This window comes from Rattus norvegicus, chromosome 6, assembly GCF_021556685.1.
Source record: "Rattus norvegicus strain SHRSP/BbbUtx chromosome 6, alternate assembly SHRSP_T2T, whole genome shotgun sequence".
In the NCBI taxonomy this organism is placed as follows: Eukaryota; Metazoa; Chordata; class Mammalia; order Rodentia; family Muridae; genus Rattus; species Rattus norvegicus.
This window is the reverse complement of record NC_141539.1, coordinates 110,912,244-110,932,136: the sequence shown is the minus strand read 5'-3', so window position 1 is coordinate 110,932,136 and position 19,893 is coordinate 110,912,244. Positions and strand designations below refer to the sequence as shown.

Genomic DNA, 19,893 nt, shown 5'->3' with positions numbered 1-19,893 from the left:
AGACGGGACAGCATCGGGTTCTCCTTAGGCTCCGTTCCACATCACAACTGATTAGTTACAGAGACCTCATGTATCACTGACACAGAGAGAAAGGGGTGATTGTTCCTCCGGGGATGGTCTCTGGGCCCCTCTCTCCCGCATCGCTGAGAGCTAACACGAAGGGGGGCGGGGGGATGATAGAGGGCAGACGCAGGAAATGAGCATGTGGTGGGTCCCAGGCAGGTGGACAGATCAGCTGAAGGTTCACACCCATGCACAGCAGACAGACAGGGCTCCCAGGCGCAAAAAAAAAAAAAAAAAAAAAAAAAAAAAAAAAAAAAAACCACAACGGGGCTAGCTGGAAGGGAGTAGTTGTAAGCATCTGCTCCTATCCTGTTTCCTCGACAGCAGCTTCCAGCTGTGGAGAGCCCCCTTCTCTCCCCCCACCACCGCTGGATAGATATAACTCAGCAGGTGCCTGGCCTCTGGGTCTCACCAGAGCTCTCCACATCTCTGGCTGGAGTCCAAATGCCTTCCTTCAAAGCAACCAGGGTGGGCTAGCCTGCCAGATCTCTAGCTTTCAGGAAAGCTGACTGTCTCTGGTGGAGTTTGTAAGAGTCTAGAAGGATCTGCATCCAGAGACTATCTGGACACATGATCCTGGCAGTCACCTCCAGAGCCTCCTCACGGCCTGACTGGTCCTTGACTTTACTAGGCCCTCTACTAAAACACAGGGCCAACCATGCACAGTTCCCCTTTGTCACTGCTCCTTAGCACAGCTGAGACCAGCTGGCATTTCCACAAAGGGCTTTACTAAACACCAACGAAGAACAAAAGGAAAATAATTACAGAAAACACGAAAAACCTAGCCCCAGCTGCCAAGTTCCTAAAATACAGGGTACCATTCCTTTGGTGACAGCACATCGCCCAAGAGGCCTGGGACAAGGCCTCGGGCACTTCGCCTGGTTCTCCTTGTTCCCAGCCCTGCGGTGGGTGCCATCTTGCTTCCCACCCTGGGAACCCTTTGGTCACCCATGGGTTCATCTCTGTCCCCACCTCCATTCAACCCCACCTCAAGGCCTCCCACAGGGCCTTGGGCTCTGGCTGAAATCAAGAGCTTTGTCCTCTAGTGGCTCGCAAGTCTGTGGTGACCAACACGGGACATGATTGTACAGTAATGGGAGATGACTCTCCCACACTTGCCTGTGCTCCAGAGACATCTACCCACAATGAAACATCCTGAATGTAGAAGCTGATCTCTTGGCCGACTCGAGACATCTTCCCTGTGGGGAGGGGCGGGTCCTCGGAGGGCAGGGCTGGTTCATATTGATTGCGCCCCTACTATGTGCTCTACTCCTGAGCAAGGTGCTGGAGACACACAGACAGACAAAAGACAGTAGTTGCTCTTTAAAAAAAAAGATAAATTTATTTATTTTATGTATATGAGTACACTGTAGCTGTCTTAGACACACCAGAAGAGGGCACCAGATCCCATTACAGATGGTTGTGAGCCACCATGTGGTTGCTGGGAATTGAAATCAGGACCTCAGGAAGAACAGTCAGAGTTCTTAACCATTGAGCCATCTCTCCAGCCCCCTCCCCCTTTAATGTTTATTTATAGTACTTGCTCTCGTACATTTTATAGTCTTTGAGGCAAGCAGGTGTGTAACAGGGCAGTGGTGTTGGGTATCACTATGGAGGGGCAGCCCATGTGCTATGGCAACCTGAGTGACGGAAGCTATACAATCGTGTTTGAGGTAGGCCTCAGGAAAAGGACTCTGGGTTAGAGCTGGGGGGTCCAAGAGCAGAAGGACAAGATGCTTTTCCAGGGCTGTCATGACACCTCTGAGGGAAATGTCACCTATAAGGGGAACTATAGATGGTGCTTGGGATAAGCCTCAGGAAAAGTTCTGGGTTAGGGCTAGGGGGTCCAAGAGCCGAAGGACAAGGTGTTTTTCCAGGGCTGTTGTGACACATTGCCAGAGGCAGGAGCTGAACTGTCACTACTGGGAAAGAGAGGCTGTAGTAAGGGAAAGGTTCATTAAAGGATCATGACATTAGGAAAGTTAGGAACAAGTCAGAGAGGTGCTTGTTTGAGACAGCCCTCGCTGTGCAGTCCAGATGGCTTCAACTTGCCACCCCCCTGCCTCAGTGTCCCTAGGGTTGGAATGAAAAGCCAACACCATCTGAATGAGAAAACCTTATGTCAAAGTGGAGGTGGACTAGGGCAGGCATTTTGGAGGAAGACTATGAGAAACGGTAATGAAGGAGCCAGGGGCTGACCTGTAGCTCAGGGAATCCATACTGCCTTACCCCAAATGTTAACACACATTTGCTCAGCACCCTGGGATGCTGAGCTCCTCAGACCAGGGCCTTCCCCGTCCCACATACTAACTGTCTGCAGAAGCACCAGGACAAGGCAAGGGGTGGAGCAATTAGACCTTACATCATGAGATTGTGGGCAGAATTCAATGAGTTAAGATGTTGAAAGCACCAGGCTGCTTCTTAGCATATTATAGGTATTCAATAAATTATCATTTCTCCCTTAAAACAACACCAAACATATTGATAAGCAGCTAAGGGCTGAACTGGGAATATGGACTGTCATCCTTTTAGCAGGTGAATCTACTCCAAGGATCTCGGTGACAGCGGATGGCCAGGATTGTGTGGAGAGCCGATGGAATGGACTGTGATAGAAAGGTTGTGCGTACAGGCATGTGCTTTAGTGTGTACAGACCCCTGTATCCACTGGTTCTTCCTCAACTGGCAGAAGATAGAATCTTTATTTTCCTTTTGTCTTGCCTGTGCTCTGAAAGATTCTAGTCTATAACTGTAGCATTTCTAGTTTTCTTTCTTTTTTTTTTAAGATTTATTTATTTTATGTATATGAGTACACTGTAGCTATCTTCAGATACACCAGAAGAGGGCATCAGATCCCATTACAGATGGTTGTGAGCCACCATGTGGTTGCTGGGAATTGAACTCAGGACCTCTGGAAGAGCAGTCAGTGCTCTTAACTGCTGAGCCATCTCTCCAGCCCTCTAGTTTTCTAATATGAATCCAAAATTGAATTAGAGACCATGCCCAAGAACTACCCTACCATTAGCTCTCCTCTCTCTCTCTCTCTCTCTCTCTCTCTCTCTCTCTCTCTCTCTCTCTCTCTCTCTCTCACTCACTCACACACACACAGTACCTTTATAGTCTTCTGTGACCCTACTGAGCAAAGTATTGTCACTTTTCTTGCTTTGCAGACGGAAAGAAAGGACTCAGAAAATGAAAGCCACAGCTTGAAGTTAGTCGCATGCCTGTCCAGAAGTAGAGCCTCAGTACACGGGAACAGAGACGTCAGTCCACCTGTTCTGAAGGAGATGAGCTATCCTCACGCCACGGAGGTCTTGGAGTCTTCCTGGTTCCTGCTACCTTACCCACTTTATTCATTCCTTTCACGAACCAAATCACATGGGGCTGAAGTTTAGGGACGAGAGACTGAGAGGCACTTGTAGGGAACCCAGAGGTTACCCAGGGGGCTAAGTTCATGCAGGAATGGAATGAAGAGGTGTGTTGGAGCATCTGTAGCCATCTGTGCAAATGGAAATGCACTGAATCCATCTGTATTGAATCCCCCAGCGTTTGGGGCAGAGCCTACAGCTTCGTAGAGCTAAAGTAAGATGTCAAATGAAGTAACGGATAAACAAACGCACACACACAGTGTACGCATCCATCTTCAGATACAGTGACAGGCAAATATGCCCAATCCACGAGTGCATGAGAGAGTCAGTATACACAAGAATATATCACACAGATAATTAGCTACACACCTGGGCTGGTGATATGGCTCAACGGGTAAGGGCGCGTGTCCAAACCTGACAACCTGAGTTTGGTCTCAGGAACCCACGTGGTAGAAGGAGAGAGCCAATCAGAAGGTAATGTTCTCTGACCACTCCCATCCACATGTGCACCATAGCAACGCGCAAAAATAAAGTAACCATGAAAAAATGTTTAAAGAGCACACACGCTTGTGCCCGCATACACAAATCCCGTCTGGGAATAGGCACACTTCAATGCCCACGTGTACACAAGATGCGGCGAGCACGTGTATATCCTGGCTATGCACAGCATCCTCGGGTCGGTTCACCCTCATCCACAGGCACAGTGACCCCGCACCATGCTCTGGAGCCAGGAAGCCAATCTGTCTACTGTCCGATCCCCAGCATGTTGGAGCTTGTCAGAATGTTCTTTGCAGCCCCCGCTTAGCTGGCCAATGACTGGCCCCTGGCTCCTGGACCTGCAGGCTCAGGGCCTACCAGACAGAGAGGCAGCATCTCTGGCAGCCCCTGGTGGGTGGGCAGCAGGCCACAGACGCAGAGGTCACTGGGGGTGAGAGCCAGGACTGCCCTGGCCTCCCTGCCTCTGAATGGAATGTGATCCAAGAGCCACCTCCCAGGCCCATCTCCTCCCCCACAGCCACCCACCAACTTCTGACTCTGAACGCTGCCAGGTTTTTGCAGGCAGCCCACAAGCTGGTCACAGAGGTTTGTTAGAGCAGTAGGTGATGAAGAGCAAAGGCGGTCCCCACAAAAAGCACAGACCAGGGGCTGGGGATTTAGCTCAGTGGTAGAGCGCTTACCTAGGAAGCGCAAGGCCCTGGGTTCGGTCCCCAGCTCCGAAAAAAAAAAGAACCAAAAAAAAAAAAAAAAAAAAAAGCACAGACCTGCTTTAGGTCACATCTTCATGCCCAGATATTCAAACACACAGGACACACACTGGCAGGTAACATACTTACTATCCCATCAAAACATAATCCAGACACAGAACACACACACACACACACACACACACACACACACACACACTCACACAAGTACGCAGAGATACCCAAAGACCCAGATCTGTGACACACGGTGTGTCACATACACACAGCTTCATAGTTATACACAAATGCCCATGCAGACACCACCCTCCCTCAGCACGTCCCTACTGCTTTAGAACACTTCTTCTTCTACTTGGGCTCAGGAGGCGATGCCAAGTTAGTCCATTCCCTACCTCTGATAGGCTGGCCTGGCCCGACAAGAGGAAGTGGTTGTAGAGCTGGGTCTAGCCAGGTGCCCCGGGGTGTTTCCTGTGTGCCACCCACAGCTGGGCTGCCCTGTGCCTGCCTACCGGGTCAGATAGTAGATGGAATAGAGGGACGGTTCTGGAGGCACGTAGCTTGCCTTCTTTCTCTGCCAGATCTCTGTCCACGCAGGCAGATGCCCGCGGGCACACAGACACTTTTCCTAGCGTGAATATGAACATTGTTCGTCATCTGCAGGTGGTGCCCTCTCACCGGATCGGGTTGTTAGTCTATAAAATGGGGTTAGTAATCCTTTCACCCCCTCCTCCCGGGGTTGTATGGGGACAGCACTGGTCGTGAAGGGCCACAGCAAGATGCTGCCTTCTTAGGACTGCAGTCCCTGCGGAAGCCACTAAAGTATCCAGCCATCTCCAGGGCAGATGTTGGACGTCCGCATCTGGAAGCTCTAGAAGAGCCAGGTGCAATCTTGGCCGTCGCTGCGGGCTGACCCCGGGGCAAGCTAACGCCTAGCTTCCAGGGGCCTAGAGATCTGCACCCGCAGCGCCCCTTCGGCGCCCTGCGGGGGTCACGCGCACTCAGGTCTCACCGCCAACCGAGCTCTCAGCGCTCCGAGCTGCTCCTGGGGCCTCGGGCTCAGTGGGCGGGGCAGGCTGCAGCCCCGCCCCATGCACAGCCTTGAAAACCAGCGGCCGACTAGCTTCAGTTCATAGGGAAGCTGCAGTCTGAGAAGGAAACTGCGTCTTCAGACTTCTGCTCACCCACGAGAGGAGCTAGGGTCATTGGACACCTGAGACCCTTTCACATCTCTCCAACTCACCGGGACGCTCCTCACTAGTTTCCTCAGCCACAGCCCTACCTGTGAGCTCCGGACTTTCCCGGCTTCCAGTGGATGCTCAGGCAGACTGCAGAGACTCAGGACAGCAGTGAACGGGACACCCATCTCCTCCCCTATCAGCGTCTCCTCCTAGGAGGACGGGCATGGTGATTTTGCCTTGAAGGACCTTGGCTCTGGACGTCTGAGAAGATGCTGGCCATGAAGCTGTTCACTTGCTTCTTGCAGGTCCTAGCTGGGTTGGCTGTGCACTCCCAGGTAAGAACCTGGCCTGGCTTCCTCTTGACCATCTCATCCCAGCCATAGAAACAGGGGCTATGGTCTTAAATTACAGACTCACTTTAGAGAGCAGCTTCTGCTAGGATGCCCACATATTTCCCAGGGGCTGGGCTGGACCTCAGGGAGGAGACCTCTGGCTGGGCTGTCCCCAATTCCTGGGGGCTGTCTTAGTGGGGGCAGGGAAGCCACAGGGAATGAAGGAGGTTTCCTGTCTGGCCCCTGGAGCCCTAGTGGCTTTGCAAAAACCATCCTTCCACTAATCCTACTCAGTTCCCTGGCCCTGTGGTCAGGGTTGTGGCCCCATGACCAACCAGGCGCCCCCAGGACCTCTGACCTGGCCTAGTGGGGAAGGAGCTGTAGCTAAAGAAGCTTGTGGTGGGGAGATGAGGCCCTTCCCCCACCACTGCTCCAGTTGAGCAGGGGGCTCTTGGGTGGGCTTCAGATAGGACAAGGGATCCCGCCATGCCCTTCCTCCTGGTGGGTGTCAGAAGGTCCTGAGTGCAGGGCCTGGGGAAGCGAGCAGGGCCCTTTTCCCAGGAGCTGGGTGAGTCTGGCTGCGAGCCAGATTGGGCAGCAAAATCCTGACAAAGCCAATGCATTCCCTTCCTGCTGCACTGCCCGCTGCACTGCCCACTGCCCTGAGAGCCCTCAGCCCCAGCCCAGGAGTGGGTGGGTTGTACAGTCCCCCTTGCCGAGCAGCCAGGCCATCATCCTGCTTGCTGCAGTGTTCGCTCGAGGTGTAACGTTACTGGCAGGCAACACCAGCTCCTGGCGCCGCCTTCTCCAGCCCCTGAGCTCCCACCAGCTGATCACCTCCCCCTGGGCTCTGGCACCCAGCCAAGGCGGGCTGTAGTAGGCCCAGCAGGGCTGGCCTGGGGGCTGGGTAGAAGAGAGACCCCACAGGATTACAAGCACTCTGGAACCCCAGAAACCTCCTCCTACCCTTTTCCAACTGAAGAAACTGAGGCCAGAGAGTCAGGTGGTTTTTAGCGGCAGATGGGGAGGAAGGAGCTCAGGGTGGGCTCAAAGAGCTGAGCCCCAAGAAGATGCTCCCTCCTCACAGCTCCACCTTTGTGTCCACCGCAGGGGGCCCTGTCTGCTGGGAACAACTCAACAGAAATGGAAGGTAAGCCAACCAGGCCAGCTATGCAAGCTGAGCCCCTCTCTTCTTTCCTCTTGAGCCCCAGCAGAGGAGAAGGGATTGGTCTGAAGGGTGGGAACAGGCCGATAGCAAGCTGGAGAGGGTCTGTAAGCTAGATATCATGGCTGAAGCCCAAGAGTTCACCTCTTGTGACCCCGCAGCCTAGAGAGGTGCAGTCATGGGTTAGGGTCACCAAGCACACAGAAAGCGCAGGACGTGATGGCTAGGGTTCTTCCAGCTGGCTGAGGGCCCCTGCCCAGCATGCAGTAAGGTGCAGATGGAGTCTTGGTGAACAGGATTTGTGTTGAGTGCCAGAGGCCAGACTGGAGTCTGGGAGCTGGATATCATAGGAAAGCAGTCAAGGGGCTTGGTCAGGACGAAGAGTCCTCCCTACCATTCCAACCCTGGTGGAGCTGTGCAGCGCTGACCAGGCCTTTCCATTGATTACAAACAGGCGGGCTCTGTCACACCCTCCCTGGCCCTTTCACTCTCTGCCCTGGGTTGTGTCAAGACATAATCTTCAAAGGGCAGTGGGACCTTTGCCAAAGAGAGGAGCGCGCCGAAGGCAGGGAGGGAGATCATTCCAGGCCCTTTCTCCTTCTCCCTTCCTGCTTCTCAGAGACGTGGATGATGGCCACATACCATTTCGAGGTTTCTGACAGCACGGGAGAGAGGAAGGATGTACTTGTAGCAGTGTCCTCATAGGCACAGATAATAGCTGGATTGCTTTTTGGGGCTGGGAACTGCCTGCTCTCTTGTCTATTCACCAGCCCCCTGGGAGCAGCCCCTCTTCTGCCTGCTCTCACATCTGAAGCCCAGACCACTGGGCTTCTACCACTGGGTAGAGAGGTAGCTGCCTCAGCTTTAGGAACTTGCCCGTTTTCTGAGCCCTCCGGAACTGGCACAGTGTTATGCTCCCCCGGATCTGAGGAGGGTCGTATCTCCCACCCCTACACCATATCCATTATTGAGGACTTTTGTATGTAGAGCAGGCACCAGCTTTCAAAGATGTCTCAGCCTCTGTTTTTTCATCTGTAAAATGGGAGAGCTCAACTAAGTTCTTGAAATCAAAGACTCTTTTCTAACATTGTGAGATCCTGAGTCCTTGGAAGAAACGTGAATGTATATTACTTCCCAAGATCCTGGGTGAGAAAACTTGGAGGTATACATTCAGAATGTAGGTCAGCTCACCCGTAATCCTAACAGGCAAGCGGGCCTGCGGTGTGGATGAGGAAACACCAGCTATTCAAATCTGGTATTACCATCCGCTCCTGCCAACACCAGAGTCAGAGGCAGTGTGGTACAGCCGTGGGCATCAATTTTTTACTACTGTTCTCAGATCTAGGGATGGGCATGCTCTGTTACTTGGCCTGACCATAGACTGTGAAGGAGGAAGGTCCCCGTGTGTCACAGATGATGTACATGAGGCTTGGGGAGGGAGGGGGAAGGGGAGGCGAGCCCCAGAAAGCAGTCAAAGCTCTATGCAGTCTTCAGTGTATCCGGCAAAGCCGGCAAACTCAGCTCCAGGCCTCCCGGCTGCACAGGAGCTGAAGAGGCCTGAGGAAAGTATCACTTGTGGCAGGCTGGCTGCGTGCCTTGCCAGTGAGGAGGACACCAGCTAGGCCCCAGCTGGTAGCCAGTGGCTACTGCACAGGCCTTTCCAGAAGCTTTCCATCAGGATAAAACAGTCTTCTTCTTGGGGTTCTTCCATGCTGTGTAGCATGCAGCTGAGGACAGATGACAGCTCACTCACAGGGCTAGACAGGTAGCTGAGGAACCCATTCTGGCCCCCACAGAGGCCCTCAGAGGAGGGACCAGTTCTAGCAGGAGCAACTTCCCAGGCCTCTCACCACCCGTTTCCTACCCAGAAGAAGTTTGAGGTTAGTGGAAGTTCTCTTTGAAGGAACAGGGCACAGTGCTGTCCTAAGGAACGTTTCCTGCATCAGGGAACCAGAGATCTCACCTCACCCTTTACCTGCTTTTATTTCTCCTCTTCACCCAGACAGGGCAGCTCCAGGGATCAACTTCCCTATTTCCAGACATCAGCTCAGCTCTTTCTTTGCCTTCCTAGGATGCTAAAAAAAACGGGTCTCGGGATTTGGGGAGGGTCGTGGAATCCAAGATGTTTAGGATGTGGGATAGGAGATTGGGTGCTGGTCGGGGGGCTAGGCCCCCTTCACTGCTGCCCCTCCCTAGCAGCTAAGCCTTTCTGTGATACTTTGTAGCTGACTGCTCCTCTCCCTTATTTATGTTTCCACGGCAGAGATTAAATGTTAGTAGTGGTTTGATGTTCAAGAAGGCTTCAGACTAAACACGAAGCTCTCGACACTGGGGAAAGGGAGGTGGCCTCTGACCCATGTTGCAAAAGCAGGCTTTCCCTGCCTGGCTTTTCCCACTTGGATCCAGGGAGAGTGTCCAGTGGCCTAGAAAAGTAGTGTCAGAGGGTCTCCACATCCCCCTGCAGCCCCTGGTCTAACCCAAGTACCTTCAAAGCAGAGCAGGATGGGATGAAACACCAGACGCCTAGACAAGTACGGTTTATTGCCTCTGAGGCCGCTCCGCCAGCTCCACATGGATGAACCGCCTCTTGGGTATTTTCCACCAGTTTGCAGCCTTTCCCAAGGGCCTCTGCTATGTCTGAAGTTTATTTTTCTTCTGAGATTACCCGGAGACACATATCCTCACAGGATCTGTGAGATGGACTTTGGCCCCCTCTGCCTCTTAGGAAGGACCATGGAAGTGAGGATCTGCTAGGGAAGTCCACAGCTCTCTGTTAAGGTGAAAAGACTTGTAGGAAACCCAGGTCCCAAGTCTTCCATGAGCTGAGGATGGTCGTTAGATGTGGTACAGGCTGACCCAGGCATGGTCTCAAGGCTGACCAGGGCTGGGGCTACAGGGCACTGAATCACAGACAGTCTGTCAGGGCATAGGTGACCTTAGCAACCATCTATTCCCGGCCTGCCTCTCTCTCCGAAGGGCAGGAAACCGATATACCTGGAGTGGCTAAGTGACCTCGCCAAGGTCATTCAGCCAGTATAGGAACTGAAGCCAGATGGTCTGGTGTCAGCTGCTCCCTGAGAGCCTGTGTTGGAGTCCCTGGTACCAGGCTACCCCCTGAAGGAACAGTGCCTTTGGGGGGATTTCAGAGCAGTCCCCCAGAGATTCCACTACCACTACCAGGCTGTCACAGGGATCGGGAATGTTCCTGGTAATCCTGGGCCAATTGTCACCTCATCTGTCAGGAGTCACTTGGCCTGTGTTTACTGGGGTCAGCTCCTGTGCTCCCAGAGCCTCACTTTGGCTCCAGCAGAGATAAGAAGCACTAGAGATGGAGGATTGAGCCGGGGACCCAAGCTATGCTCCAGAAAGGAGCACCACTCCTGGGGGATAGCTGGAGAAGCCTTCAGGGAGGAGTGGGGGCTGAGTGTGTAGGCATGCAGTCTCCCTGGACCATGCAGATCCAGACTGCAAAAGTGCAGTCAATACTGATATGTCTTGGCTCCCTCAAGCGTGATGGGACCCCATAGACACGAGGCTGGACCATATGGATGGGGCATGCTCTTGGCTGAAGGGGAGTTACACTGAGTGGGGCAGGACACAAGGAAGCCATAATGGGGTTGCGGCAGAGGCCAAGGGAAGGCTAGTATACTGTATACTATATGCTTCCTGGTATACTGTTTCCAGCAAGTTCTCCAAGGCTCAGGAAGCACTAGGTCAGGTGGAGAAAGACCCACAAGCTTGAGGAGTGACCACAGCATAGTCGTCAAAGCTCTAAGGAAGACTTGGAACCAGCGAGAAAGACAGATTGAGAAGCTGGGACCTTGAGAGTTTCTGCTCCATTGGAATCTGAGCCCCGAAGAGCTGAGAGGCCAGCAGCAGCTAAGGCATCTCAGAGTGAAGGCAGCAATACTTCAGAGCAGAGGGACCCAGATAGGGCCAGGGGTTTTATGGAAGAAGTGAACTTTGTGTGAACTGAACCCGAGAGCCAAGCCTGGGACATCCCTGCTGACTTGACCTGGCCCTTCTGTCTTCCCGTAGTGGTGCCTTTCAATGAAGTGTGGGGCCGCAGCTACTGCCGGCCAATGGAGAAGCTGGTGTACATTGCAGATGAACACCCTAATGAAGTGTCTCATATATTCAGTCCGTCATGTGTCCTTCTGAGTCGCTGTAGTGGCTGCTGTGGTGACGAGGGTCTGCACTGTGTGGCGCTAAAGACAGCCAACATCACTATGCAGGTAAGGAAGGTCTCCCCACACGTCACCGCCTGCCCATAGCCCACCATATCCAGATGCCCACAGAACCTCTAGAAATTACCCAGATAGGGACAGAGGCAGGCCAGGGACCTACAATGGGAACCAAACTCCAAGCCAGGGTCCCTTACTCCAGAACAGCCTTCTTGAGCCCCCATCCCAACTCTGAGCTCCTCACTGGCTCCTTACTGGGTATGAACTTTCTATTCCCCCGCAGATCTTAAAGATTCCCCCCAATCGGGATCCACATTCCTACGTGGAGATGACATTCTCTCAGGATGTGCTCTGCGAATGCAGGTAAGTCCTAGGTGGGCAGCAGGGACAGACCCTGTGCACTTAGATCCTGGGCCTTAGCAGATCTTCGCCAGGCCCCTGGGAAAAGGAAGGCTGCCAGCCTGCGGCAGGCTGCATTTGTTTCCCTAAGCAAGTGGTCCCGGGGAGATGCTTTTCATTTAATACTCCCTGCGAGCCAACTCACCCTGAGGAGCTGGCCCCAGCAGCTGGAACACAGCTGCCAAGATATCACAGTAGAAAAGGAAGTCTCTCCTAGATTTGCAGAGCCCCGGCACTTGTCACACAACTGCCACAGGTCCTTAGAACTGGTTTCTATAGACGAAGGTATTACTGTGCTTGATTCTGGACCACACTGCCTGCCCATTGGGGGTGGGTGTGGGCAAACTGGATCAAGAAGAATACAGCACAAAACCCTTGTAGAAGGAAAGGGACAGATAAAGGAGGTATGGCGGTGTCTTTAGAGTTGCAGCACACTGCTAACGGTCCCTGGGAGCTCTGGCTAACACTTAGCCTTGCTGTCTGTTCCTCGGGCTCTTGGCCCACTTGTTGCTAGGAACAGCAGCCCAGAGTGCCATCCAGGTCCAGGAAACATGAGAGGTTTGGTGCTTCTCTGTGTCATGGACAAGGCACCAGATTAGAGGTCAGGAGCCTAGACTGGAGCGGGAAGAAGGGGGAGAGGACCACCTTCCACTTGTGTTTACTCAATGCTCACTCATGCCACACCCTGGCCTAAGTGCCTGGGATACAGTGGTAAGCAAGAGAGCAAGGTCGGCCGCGCGTTTGTGGCCACAGATTGCACAGATGAGGCAGGCGAGCCAGGCTCTGTGCAGCTCTGTGTTTCGCTGCACTAGCCAGCGTGGAAGAGGGTTCTAGATTTGGATCTGGCCTGTCTCACTCCTGCTGCCTTTCTTGGCAGTTACCAAGTCTCCATAGCCACAGTTAGCTACACTGCCCGGCTCTGCCTAGGACTCTAGCTGCCCTCTTTGAACCTGAGCCCTGGCTCCAGGCCCTCTCTACTATGCCAGTATTAGAGGCCTTGACTCAACCTGTTCACTTCCAGCCAGACACCAATAGTTCAGCCAGGACTCCCTCCCTGCCCCCTCCCCCAGTGACCTTCACCTCTATATCACCTTTACTTCAACTTGCCCATCTGCTTAGAAGTAGGGAAAGTGGGCCAGCTTAGGACAACATACATCCAGGGCCCGTGCGGCCCCTCCTGCCTGGAACCCTGTTTTTGGGAACTCTTGAAGAGATCTCTTTCCAGCAGACCAGGCAACAGGGACACCTTTCTTTTTACTTCTGGGCCAAGAGCCACGGCCCCAGAAGGCAGAGCTGGGACATGCCTGGAGACTGTGAAGCAGGCTCCCTGCTGTTGCCACGGTGGGGCGGGGCTAAGCCCAGGCGGTAGCTGGTAGTCACTATTGCCCTGTCTACAGTCTTGTTCATCATTTACTCTCTTGTGGGACTCCCAGAAGGCACCCCAGAAGGAACGGGAAACTGAACAGGGAAAAGGTAAAATAGCAGAGAGCAGAGTCAAAAGATCCCAGGTTTGATGCCAAGAGGCTAGGGCGAGCAGAAACATGTGATGAAAAGCCCCAGGGGCAAACTTGGACCTCTCGGGATTGCCCGGACCTAGGGTAATGTTAGCGCAAGCCCCGGCGCCCCTGCCACAGCTTCTTCACCAGCTCCGTGCTGCCCCCTAGTGGCGCTGGAGCAACCGCGTTACCAGGACCTAGGAACTCTGGGGGAAGTGGGTGTTAGCAGGAAACATCCATTTACCCTTCTCCCCTGCATCTTTCTGTTTCCCTAGGCCTATTCTGGAGACGACAAAGGCAGAAAGGTAAGTGTACTGCTCGGGGAGATTGTCGGACCTGCCAGTCGCTGTCTTAGCACCAGGAGCCCCATGTACTGATGCTTGACTTATTGCAGGAGGAAAACCAAGGGGAAGAGGAAGCAAAGCAAAACCCCACAGACTGAGGAACCCCACCTGTGAGTATGCTGAGCCTAAGGGGTGGGTGGGGGAGCTGCCCTGGCAGCACGAAGCAATGGCCAGAGAGGGGTGTGAGGCAAAGCTGGGATGAGGTCTTGGGGCAAGAACAGGGAATCCATGTCTTGTAAGGTCTAAGGTGCATTGAGGGAATTTAGTTTTTGTCCCTTATCTCTTTGTGGCCTTAAGCAAATCACGTTCCTTGTAAATCGATGGGGCTGGGAATACAGCAAGCAATGGGCTATTGCAGGTCGTCACCAAGCACTGCTGAGTGCCAGGCACCTGAGTGACAACCCCCTGCCCTGTTCTTCCAGGGTATGCCTTTTGCTACATAGTTGGCCACTTCTAGGCATCCCGGGGGCAGGTGCAGTGTGCTGCTCTCAAATTCCCAGGCCAGTGTCTTCCTCTGTCTTTGGATCCTTCCCCCCCCCTCCTCTCTCCCTTCCATGCCCATCCTTGCTTCACCTTGGGGGGCAGCAGGCTGGAGTCCCAGGTTACAGAGTAACTAACTGGTGGAGCTGGAAGACAGGGATCAGGGAAGGAACCCTCCTACTTGGGAACCAAGGGAGCCAGAGCTGAAGGTTCCACACACGTAGATCAAGTGCCACTATGCCGTCCCTCAGATACGGGTCTTCAGGGGTCTTGTTCAGGTATCGCCCGAAAGAATTTCAACAGCTCCTGGGGCTCCTGCTTAATTTTAGGTTGGCCTTGCCTTGAACATTTGGGGTTTTTCTTTGTTTTGTTTTGTTTTTTTTTCTTTTAGATAGGATGCTATGTAGTCCAAGCTGGTTTTAAACTCACAGCAATCCTGCCTCACATGCCACTGTGAACCTTTTCTCTTTCTTCCCTTCTTTCTAATTTCTAAAATTATTTATTTATTTTGGTTTGTCGAGACAGGATTAGTCTGTGTGAGGCCCTGGCTGTTTTGGAGCTCACTCTGTAGACCAGGCTGGCCTCACAGAGATTCACCTGCCTCAGCCTCCTGAGCGCGGGACTAACGGCGTGGGCCACCACTGCTGGGCTCTTCTTTACCTTTGAAAATCATATTAGCAAAAGCTGGGTTTGGAACACCTAATCCTTCTCAAGGGGGAAGAGCAGATGTAGCGAGGACAGCTGCCTCTGGCGCTCCCTCACCCAAAGTTTAATCAAATGTCCGAGGAGGCTGAGGACTGATTCCTTTAAAAACACCTCCCCCCCCCTTTTTTTGCCTTGGAGTGGGGATGTAGCGCAGCGGTAGGGAGCTGGCTTACCATGTGTAAGACCCGAGCTCAACCCTCAGCGCCACAAAACACCTAGTAAAAAAAAAAAAGTACGAACAACAAAACCACTCCCGCCAAGTCTGTCTGAAGATTGCTGTCTTGGGATGGGTAACTAGAGTCACTGTTACGGAATGCCAGATTGGTTTCAGATGTCTCTGCTACTGAACGACTGTGTGATCTCAGGCAAGTTTCTTAATTTCTCTGGGCCTGAGCTCTGCCTCTGTGAAAGAGAAACACTCCTGTGGGGTGTTGCGAAGGGCGAAGGAGACAGTGCCTGGCACAAAACTGGGCACCTAAGCAGGTGCTTGGCAAGGGAGATGCGTGCTTCCTGGTCTGAGTATGAGCAGGCTTCCCGGGGTGCTGTTTCTTCCTGTTGTTTCTTGTCCCTCTGGGCCCAGCCCTCTCTGTAGGAGGGGACCTCGTCCTCCACAGCACCCTGTTCTCCCTGACTCGTCTGTGTTTGTTCTCTGGCAGGTGATGCTGTTTCCCGGAGGTAACCAGCCACTCAGAGGAGAGACCCACACCCAGCTCATATATTTATTACCGTCACCCTCTCAGAACCCTCCCTGCTGGTACCTACCCTCTATTTATTAGCCAACTCGTCCCTGCTGAATGACTTGCTCCCTCCAAGATAAGGGGCATGGAAGGACAAGACCCTCAGGAATTCAGTGCCTTAAAACAGAACGTGAGAGAAAGGAAGAAGCCAGCCACGGTTCCGTGGGAGCTTCCTTCGGCTTGGGAAGAAGCAAGACACGGACATGGCCGTACTAGGGATAAGCCACACCCCAGAGGCCCTGGGTCTCCAGGGAACTGGAGAAGAAAAGAGGAGACCCAGAGCCTGCCTTGGTCCTCTGTTCCACCCAGACAGCAGCTCCGGCCCTGGCTGCATTGAAGACATGTGGAGGGGACCCAGTCTACTGTATCCTGGAGATCAGGACGGGATATTTGGCTCTGGAGGACAGAGCTCGCCTGTGGGCTTTGCCTGTCAGCCTAGAAGTTCACGCTTCACCCTTTGCAAAGCACCACCAAGCTGTCCCCTCTCTGGGACACAGGCAGAGTGGCCCGGGGCTGAACAGAGGGCAGGCTGCATGAGGAGTACTAGCCCATGGACTTTGACCACTGCAAGTCTGGGCCATGTGCACAGCTATGAAAAGCGAACCAATTCCTGGAGGGCCCTTGCAGCCCACCAGTTGTCTCTTCCGGGACTGTCTAACTGCCAAGCCAGATTCTCTTGAATAAAGCATTCTAGTCTGGAACCAACATGTCTAGGATATATGTCTTCCAGAGCCGTAGGGGGCAAGCAGAACGTGGAGGCAAGGCAGATAAGAGGGTGTGGTAGAGGCAGAGCCAGGCTTCGATTCCTCATCTCAGAAAGCCTTCTCAGGTTGTGAGGGGACATGTCATGGGTGACATCATATATGTTCCCCTTTGACAGCTGGGGAAACTGAGGCCAGAGAAAGCAGAATGTGCGATGCAGGGATAAGGGAGCACTGGGCTGAGAGTTAGGCCAACCTTATCCCAGATTTGCCAAGTGACGCTGAGTTTCCCTGCATTCACGCTTGGATAGACCTCTCCAGCTTTGACGCTGGTAAAAGAAACCTGCTACTGTCTCAGTGGCCCTGGATGGTCTTCAGAGACTGTCTCCACAGAAACTATTTCAGGAATAGCTCCGGAGGACACCCTGCCCCAAACATATAGTCTCAACTCTAAAAGTTGGGGACAGATCTGGCTCGAGCCTCCTCTACGCTCCTCTAAGCCCCATCAAACACAAGAACAGGGCCTTGTTTTTCTTTTTTTTTTTTTTTTTTTTTTTTTTTTTTTTTTTTGGTTCTTTTTTTTTTTTTCGGAGCTGGGGACCGAACCCAGGGCCTTGCGCTTCCTAGGTAAGCACTCTACCACTGAGCTAAGTCCCCAGCCCCTTGGGCCTTGTTTTTCTAACCCAAGGCCAACCACACCCAGCCTGGAGCACAGACTCTGGGTAGCCAATAAATGGGTTTCCCAGGGTCCTCAGTCCCTAGGACACACTGTCCTAGGCTTGCTGAAGCATGATGTCCTCTTACGACTTGGGCCTCTGAATACCTGGATCTGTGGCCAACTTCTTCCTTCTGCCCCTCAACTTCTTCACCTTCCTTTCGGGGGTGGGGAGGGATGTATTCCTTCTTTGAGTCCAAACCATTTTCTAGCAGACACCTAGCTGCTCCTGACCCGTGAGGTGGTGTGGGTACATTTTTGTGGTGTGTGCTCACTGGTGGAAGAGCCCTACTGTATCTCTCGACATTGAAACACACAAGAGCTCAGGGACAGAAAGGAGCTTGCCTATAGGCTAGTGGTTCTTAACCTTCCCAATGCTGCAACCCTCGAATACAGTTCCATGGAAAGTCATTTTCATTGCTACTTCATAGCTATAATTTTGCTACCGAGTGGTGTTAGTGCACCCTAAGTGCTTTCCGATGGCCGTAACCCACAGGTTGAGAAGCACTGCTATAGCTTTGAGTGGAGACCATGATGATGAACAGGGCAGAGGGGCTCTAAGCAGGCAGCTGCCTTCCACTTCTCTATTCATGGAGGCTTGGGGCCCTGGAGGAGAGTCCGGGGTTCGGTCAGCATGTGTTCCTGGCTCGGGATCAGAGAGGGTGTGGGCTGGCCCCAGAGGACTCAGCAGCTAAAGAAATGACCTTCTTACTTCTCTCTTCAGCTGCAGCTGTTCAAAGACATTGTCTTTGGCTACATTCTCTGAGGGAAGCAGCCTCCCCTCTCCCCCTCAGGCCTCTGGATGGGCCCTGAGGACCCCAACCCCACCCAGAGCATCAGGTCCCAGCCAGGCCAGCAACCTCTGCAGTAACCTAGACAGAGAGCGGGGTAGTTCCTGGGTTAGAAGAAGAAACCCTTGTCCTTGGCCAGGGAGTTCACTGCAGGAACAATTAGGGAAGGAACATGGTGATGATACATTTGACCAAACTGCTGGTCCTTTCAGGTCACCTGGGTCCCCCAGGGACCTGTGTAATGGGCTTGTCACTCATTGGTGGAATACCATTGAGTCATAGGCTCTGAGCAGCCTGGGGAAAGCAGCATGCATTCCCTTCCCTGGGCTCTCCTTCCACAGAGAGTTGTGTGTTAGAGGCTACAGGGACTCGTTTTAATTGCTCAAATTGATGACTGGACTCAAAGCTAAGGAAAAGGGGGGCTCTTGAGCACCCAAGATTCTAAAGCAAGAAACAATTTGGAGCCAGAAACACTTACCTAAGAGACTCATTAGGGACTTGAAGGGGATGGGGAGGAATCTGGTGAGATGGTACAGCAGTTAAGAGCACACAGGCTGCTCTCCCAGAGGACCCGAGTCCCAGCACCACACTCAACAACTCACAACTGTCTGTAACTCCAGTTCGAGGAAATCTAACACCCTCTTCTGGTTTTTTCAGGGACCTGGCACCCATGCAGTACACAAACATACATGGGCAAAAGATTCATACTCAGATAGATAGATAGATAGATAGATAGATAGATAGATAGATAGATAGATGATAGATAAATAGATGATAGATTGATAGATGATAGATAGATAGACAGATGATAAATGATAGACAGATGGTAGATGGTAGATAGATAGATGATAGACAGATGATAGATGATAGATGATAGATAGATAGACAGATAGATAGATAGATGGATAGATAGATGATAGATAGATAGATGATAGACAGATGATAGATAGATGATAGATAGATAGATAGATGATAGATTGATAGATGATAGATAGATAGACAGATGATAGATAAATGATAGACAGATGATAGATGATAGATAGATAGATAGATAGATGATAGACAGATATAGATGATAGATAGATGATAGATAGATAGATAGATGATAGATAGATAGATAGATAGATGATAGATAAATAGATGATAGATTGATAGATGATAGATAGATAGACAGATGATAGATAAATGATAGACAGATGGTAGATGATAGATAGATAGATGATAGACAGATGATAGATGATAGATAGATAGACAGATAGATAGATAGATGGATAGATAGATGATAGATAGATAGATGATAGACAGATGATAGATAGATGATAGATAGATAGATAGGTGATAGATTGATAGATGATAGATAGATAGACAGATGATAGATAAATGATAGACAGATGGTAGATGATAGATAGATAGATGATAGACAGATGATAGATGATAGATGATAGATAGATAGATAGATAGATAGATAGATAGACAGATGATAGATAGATGATAGATAGATAGATAGATGATAGATTGATAGATGATAGATAGATAGACAGATGATAGATAAATGATAGACAGATGATAGATGATAGATAGATAGATAGATGATAGACAGATATAGATGATAGATAGATAGATAGATGATAGATAGATAGATAGATAGATAGATAGATAGATAGATAGATAAAAGGTGGGGAGCAGAGACAGAGAGATACTTTAAGAGGGGTTAGCAAGATGGCTCATCAAGTAAAGTTGCTTATCTTGAAAATGTGGTGTCTCAGGGTTCCTACTGCTGTGAAGACATGACCATGGCAACTCTTATGAAATAAAATATTTAATTGGGGCTGGCTTACAGTGTCAGATGTCTAGTTCATTATCACCATAGCAGCAGGCAGGCAGACATGGTTCTGGAGAAAGGGCTGAAAGTTCTGCATCTTGATCTGCAGGTGGCAGGAAACTGTCTCACTGGGCATGGCTCGAGCATAACTGAGACCTGAAAACCCACCTCCATGGGACACACTTCCTCCAACAAGGCCACACCTCCTAATAGT

At 51.6% G+C, this 19,893-nt stretch overlaps 1 protein-coding gene across 1 annotated transcript; it reads left to right on the top strand.

Annotated features, from left to right (window-relative positions):
* Positions 1-5,773: 5,773 nt before the first annotated feature.
* Positions 5,774-16,355, top strand: Pgf (placental growth factor). The gene is made up of 7 exons (NM_053595.2): positions 5,774-6,143; positions 7,251-7,290; positions 11,344-11,540; positions 11,773-11,852; positions 13,660-13,689; positions 13,779-13,838; positions 15,570-16,355. Exons 1-7 carry the CDS (start codon positions 6,078-6,080, stop codon positions 15,571-15,573), a joined length of 477 nt encoding a protein of 158 aa, NP_446047.1. The 5' UTR covers positions 5,774-6,077; the 3' UTR covers positions 15,574-16,355.
* Positions 16,356-19,893: the final 3,538 nt, after the last annotated feature.